General features: G+C 23.2%; 6 protein-coding genes across 6 annotated transcripts in view, besides 13 other annotated features; 4 read left to right on the top strand and 2 right to left on the bottom strand.

Annotated features, from left to right (window-relative positions):
• Window positions 1-186, bottom strand: part of EDI_227630 (serine/threonine protein phosphatase 2A catalytic subunit alpha isoform, putative) — a gene marked incomplete at both ends in the record, with an annotated part of 970 nt that extends 784 nt beyond the window's left edge. The window contains one exon of the mRNA XM_001738912.1: window positions 31-186. Coding sequence (XP_001738964.1) covers window positions 31-186 — 156 coding nt within the window. The remainder of the gene's footprint in view (window positions 1-30) is intronic.
• Window positions 187-220: 34 nt separating this feature from the next.
• Window positions 221-280: a microsatellite.
• A 4-nt stretch (window positions 281-284) lies between these two features.
• Window positions 285-428: a sequence feature (AT_rich).
• Window positions 429-441: 13 nt separating this feature from the next.
• EDI_227620 (oligosaccharyl transferase, putative) lies at window positions 442-2595 on the bottom strand (the record flags this gene model as incomplete). The annotated part of the gene is made up of 1 exon (XM_001738911.1): window positions 442-2595. One exon carries the CDS (start codon window positions 2593-2595, stop codon window positions 442-444), a length of 2154 nt encoding a protein of 717 aa, XP_001738963.1.
• Window positions 1118-1306: a sequence feature (AT_rich).
• Window positions 1437-1492: a sequence feature (AT_rich).
• Window positions 1654-1684: a sequence feature (AT_rich).
• Window positions 1703-1724: a sequence feature (AT_rich).
• Window positions 1876-1924: a sequence feature (AT_rich).
• A 31-nt stretch (window positions 2596-2626) lies between the features above and the next one.
• Window positions 2627-2676: a microsatellite.
• Window positions 2677-2715: 39 nt separating this feature from the next.
• EDI_227610 (uncharacterized protein) lies at window positions 2716-3054 on the top strand (the record flags this gene model as incomplete). Its single annotated transcript, XM_001738910.1, has 1 exon — window positions 2716-3054. The coding sequence occupies one exon, from the start codon at window positions 2716-2718 to the stop codon at window positions 3052-3054; it is 339 nt and encodes a 112-aa protein (XP_001738962.1).
• Window positions 3055-3068: 14 nt separating this feature from the next.
• EDI_227600 (uncharacterized protein) lies at window positions 3069-3797 on the top strand (the record flags this gene model as incomplete). The annotated part of the gene is made up of 1 exon (XM_001738909.1): window positions 3069-3797. One exon carries the CDS (start codon window positions 3069-3071, stop codon window positions 3795-3797), a length of 729 nt encoding a protein of 242 aa, XP_001738961.1.
• Window positions 3532-3564: a sequence feature (AT_rich).
• Window positions 3785-3905: a sequence feature (AT_rich).
• Window positions 3906-3962: 57 nt separating this feature from the next.
• EDI_227590 (uncharacterized protein) lies at window positions 3963-4624 on the top strand (the record flags this gene model as incomplete). Its single annotated transcript, XM_001738908.1, has 2 exons — window positions 3963-4445; window positions 4514-4624. 2 exons carry the CDS (start codon window positions 3963-3965, stop codon window positions 4622-4624), a joined length of 594 nt encoding a protein of 197 aa, XP_001738960.1.
• Window positions 4451-4528: a sequence feature (AT_rich).
• Window position 4625: 1 nt separating the features above from the next.
• Window positions 4626-4675: a sequence feature (AT_rich).
• Window positions 4676-4692: 17 nt separating this feature from the next.
• The window catches only part of EDI_227480 (uncharacterized protein), a gene marked incomplete at both ends in the record, with an annotated part of 1579 nt that continues 599 nt past the window's right edge, over window positions 4693-5672 (top strand). The window contains one exon of the mRNA XM_001738907.1: window positions 4693-5602. Within this exon, the coding sequence (XP_001738959.1) occupies window positions 4693-5602 (910 nt within the window). The remainder of the gene's footprint in view (window positions 5603-5672) is intronic.
• Window positions 5214-5258: a sequence feature (AT_rich).

Here is a 5672-nt window from a genome sequence, read left to right as displayed (position 1 = left end):
TGGAAATTGTCCATGAAGATCTCCACAAACTGTAACTGGATATTCAATTTTAATAACATTTGGTTCATTTAATAATATTTCTTTAGCTTTATCACATAATGCACGTAATGCATCTTCAGGAATAAGGTTCATATTGAGAAGATTCTCTATCATACGATCAAGATTGGATTCACTAAAAAATGACATGAAAGTGATTTTTTAGATGTTATCTTTTTGTATATTTTTATTTTTCTTTCTTTCTTTTCAATATTTTTATTTTTTTTCTTTAATTTTTTTTTTTAGAGAATAAATTTTAATAAAAATTAATAATAAATTATAATTTTAGTTAAAGAATGAAAAACAAAATATAAATTTGAAAATAAATAAAGTTTGACGTTTTTAATAAAAAAAAAAAGAAGTTAAAAATGAATTAATTTAATTCTTAATTAGATGAAGAAAAGATTAAAGTAAAGAATCTATTGGATTTGGTTTATTTACTTTATAAATTCTAACTATCCAATGTTGAGAAGTGAAAGCTTCTTGAATATTTTTGAAATAAGTTTGTTCTTTAATAATTTCTCTTCTAACTGCATCCATTCCAGAATGATAACCATTAGAAGCTTTATAAAAATTATGATAACACATTTTATACATCATACTATATTTAAATGTATTAGAAGGATCACCTACAGTATAAGTACCATGATTATAATAATTATTTTCATTTAAAGAAGGATTAACACCTGCACCAATTCTAATCATCCATAAGAATTTATTAATATCATCTGATGAATATCCAAGATATCCACCAAAAACAACTAATAAATAATCAACATCTAAATCTCTAATTGTCTTCATTGCATCTTCTTCTTTTGATGCCATAACATTTCCTGTTAATGCAATATGACTATTATTCCATGTGTTATTATCAACTATAACTGTTCTATTTGCTAAATGACTAATTTGATAACCATAATCCCACCAACTCATAATTCTTGATCCTTCTGGTGTATTATGTGCTAACCATCTATAAGCTTCTCTATAATCATCAAAAGCAACTTGTTTTCCACCATTATTACCATATAAAACAACAGATGGAGAAGAATAATTTTTAGACATTTGAATAGAATAATCAAAGAATTTAAATAAAAAGATAATTAATAATATTCCAATAATAGTCATAATAATAAATGTTATAAATTCATTAATAAATGATTTTTCAATATTTTGATCTTTTTTATTTGTATAAATTTTTCTTTTTTCTATTTTAGTAGATGTTTCATTTGATTGAATTTGTTTTTTATTTGATTTAAATAATAATTTTAATGTACTTTCTAATTGTTTTTGTATTTGATTAAAGAATTCTGTAAGAGCAATACCACTAAGTAAACAAATAGCAGGTGCTAAAATTAATACAAGTCTTGACATAACACAACTAAAATAAAATACAGAAACAGAATAAATAATTAAGAATAACATATTAAAATCAAATTTTTTAAAACAATAATATAAACCTGCTGGTGCTATTAATATTAAACAATGAAGATCAAAAAAATATGATGCCCAATTTGCTGGTTGATGTTCTGATACTGATACAATTAATGGAATATTTTTCTTTGCAAATGTTGGATCAAATAATGCATAAAATCTACCAGACCATGCACTAATATATCCTTTTTTAATTAATATTAATACTATTATAATTCCAATAATAACACATCCCATTAATATTTTTTTAATTAATTCAACTGTTTTCTTTTTTCCTAAAAGTTTATGTATTAATGAATATAATTCAATTAATTGACAAATACCAAATACTCCCATTGCTCCTATATGTTCAGAAGAACGAATTGGAACATAATTAATAAATGGAACTTGCATAGATAAAATAGTTGCAAATATATAATAAATAGAATAACAACTATATATTTTTTTATTATAAAATCCACAGAAAATAGAAATAAGAACATGTAATGGAATAATATTATTAATAAAAACATATGCTCCCCATGTTGATGCCATATAAAAATATGATAATGCTGTTATTGCACTTAATATTGGTGAATTATTATAAACTGCCTCTATCCAAAGATAAAATGTTAATATTAATATTGTAATTGAAATACATTCATAATCATAACTTCCTGCAACACTTCTTGACATATAACCTGGTACAACTGAAATTAATGCTGCTGCAAATAATCCTGCTTTATCTGAATGTACACGTGATCCAAATAAATATGCAACAATACATGTTATTACACTATAAATTGGTCCCATACAAACACAAATTAATCTTACATCAATTATTAAATTGAAATATGCTAAAAATTTAAATATAAATGCTGATGTAAACATTAATCCTGGAAAAACAGTTGTACCAATATTTCTTCCTAATGGATACCAACTATCTGGATCAAACCAATTTATAAATGCTGTTGGTCCATGTTCAACAAGATATTTTGTTGCTCTAAAATTAAAATATGGATCAAATTCATGAATAATTGCTTCATACATAATAATAGAATATAATCTAGAACTAAATGCAATAATACAAATAAGAGTAATACCTATATTTTTTAGAATGAGTTGAATAAGAGTTTTAAAGAAACCCATTCCAGTTAATTCTTTTTTTTAATAGTTCTTATTTATTTTTTTTATTTTTCTTTTATTTTTCTTTTATTTTTCTTTTATTTTATAAACAAAAATAAAATAAACTTAAAAATTATCGAATCTATGAACCAAAAAGAATTAGATGAAGAACATATTTATCTTTTATCTGTAGTTCAAGCTTTTCAATTATATGAAGAGTTTGGTAAACAATGGGTTATTTATCAATTATCAATGTTTAAAAGTTTAAAAGAAGAAGATAAAAAATTATTACCTAATTATTATCAAAAATGGAATTTAATATTATGTGGATTACATGCAAATCAAATGATTTTTGATGCAATCATTAGAAATCAAGAAGATATAATTACTCATTCAAAATTTCCTATTCTTTCTCAAAAACAACAACATAATTTAATTACTTCAATGATGATCAAGAAAGAAATGAACTTTGTCAAAAATTAGATAAAGTTCGTTCAATGTTAACTCATTTATATAGAGATTGGAGTATTGAAGGAATAAATGAAAGAAAAGTTTGTTATGATCCAATTCTTCATAGATTAAAAGAAATATATTTAGATAATCGAAATAATATTAAAATACTTGTTCCTGGAGCAGGATTAGGAAGATTAGCATATGAAATTGCATCATTAGGATTTCAATGTGAAGGAAATGAATTTACATATTATATGTTATTAACAAGTGAATTTCTTTTAAATGGAATAGAAAAAATAGGTCAATTTAAAATATTTCCATGGATAATGGAAACAAGTAATTTACTTTCATTTAATGATCAAATAAATGTAGCTACAATACCTGATATTATTCCAAACTTAGGAAATCATCAAATGTCAATGGTAGCAGGTGATTTTGTTGAAATATATTCAAAACAAAAAGAATCTTTTGATTGTATTGTAACATGTTTTTTTATTGATACTGCACATAATATTATTGATTATTTAAAAATTATTTATTCATGTCTTAAATTACATGGAAGATGGATTAATGAAGGACCATTATTATATCATTATAAAGATAGTGATTCTCTTTCAATAGAATTAAATTGGGAAGAAATTAAATCTATTATCTCATCATTAGGATTTATTATTATTTCAGAACGTCTTATTCCATGTACTTATTGTTATTCTGAACATTCATTATTAAAAAGTAAATATACAGCAATATGGTTAGAGGCAATTAAAAATTAAAAATTAAGAATAATAAATAATTGAAGAAGATGTTTTATTTTGATAGAAATTTTATGATTTAAAATTCACAAAAATGTTAATAATAATTATAAGAAAAATGAAATAAATGATTAGAAAATTCTATTTCTTTTTATTCTTTCTGTTTCATCTTGAAAAGATATTAACATGAAAAATTATCATTTATCCCCTTCTTTGTTTAACTTATATATTGAAGAAGGTTCAACAGAAAATATTCGTCATAAACCTGATACAAGAGCTTTAACAAAACAATTAACAGGAAGAATTCGAGAAACATATTGGCATATTTTTCCAACTCATTATAGTTTATATACAAATAAAACACCAATAATACTTAATGAAATTACAGAAAATACTACAAATTCAGGATTTGATAATGAAGAATATGATCTTATTATTAAAGAAGGAGATATACTTGGAAGTGCAACAAGTTATGAAGGAAGATATTATTCAGCAAACCCTGAAACAATTTCAAGATATCAAATTCTTAATAGATTAGGAAATGGTATGTTTGGACAAGTATTTAAAGCAAAAGATTTAAGTAAAGAAAGAGAAGTTGCTATTAAAATTTTAAAATCAAAAGGAACATATTTTAGACAAGGAATGTTAGAAATATCAATATTATCTATGGTTTGTTTAATATAATTTTTAACAAATAATAAATAAATAATAAGAAATATTTATTTTAAAAAATATAGTTAAATGATATATATGATAAAGATGGAACAAAAAATACAGTTAGAATGCTTGATCATTTTCTTTATTGTAATCATTTATGTATTGTATTTGAATTACTTGGGTTTGTTTAACTTTTTTTTTGTTTTATTACTTTTAAATTAATAAATAAAAATAATTAAATAGAACAAATCTTTATCAAATGTTACAAATAAATGAATATCATGGATTTAATATTCTAAAAGTAAAAAAATTTATGACACAATTACTTGAATGTCTTGATAATTTATATAATGCACATATTGTTCATTGTGATATTAAACCAGAAAATTTAGTATTTGATCAAACAACAAATGGAATTAAAGTTATTGATTTTGGTTCTGCTTGTTTTGATAATTATACTTTATATACTTATGTTCAATCAAGACATTATCGTGCACCAGAAATTATTCTTGGAATTCCTTATAATAATGCTATTGATATGTGGAGTGCAGGATGTATTGCAGCAGAATTAGTATTAGGAATTCCATTATTTCCAGGAAATAGTGAATTTAATCAATTATTTAAAATAATTGATATGTTAGGATTACCACCAAAAAATATATTAGAACAAGGATCAAAAACTTTATGTTATTTTAATAAACTTGGAAATGATGAAAATATTCGTTATATTATGAAACAACCATTTGAATATGAAATGGAAAATAGAATTAGATTAGAACCAAATAAAAAATATTTTAGATTTAAAACATTAAAAGAATTAATTATGAGAATTCCTTTAAAACTTGGAGGTGGAATGAAAGAACAAATTACTAATTTAACAGAAATTAGACTTTCTCTTATTCATTTTATTGAAGGTATGCTTAATTATGATCCAATGAAACGTTGGACTCCTTCTCAAGCTTTATGTCATCCTTTCTTAACTGGTCAACAATTTACTGGTTATTGGGAACCTCCTTTATCTGCATCTCAACCAAGACCACCTGAAGATGATATTTCTCCTGGAATATCAAGTGAAGAATTTACAAAGAAATGTTTTGGAAATGATATAATATTACATGGTTTAAATACTGCTGAATATTATGATATTTGTACATCTGCATTACAAATGGGTGAAGTCGTCAATATTACTTGTCCTAATCCTTTCCAATTACCTCCTATGACTCCTGACTCTTTTAGAAA

This window comes from Entamoeba dispar, genomic scaffold (genome assembly GCF_000209125.1).
Source record: "Entamoeba dispar SAW760 scf_1105229461739 genomic scaffold, whole genome shotgun sequence".
Taxonomy (NCBI): domain Eukaryota; phylum Evosea; order Mastigamoebida; family Endamoebidae; genus Entamoeba; species Entamoeba dispar.
This window is presented reverse-complemented; position numbering and strand designations above follow the sequence as displayed.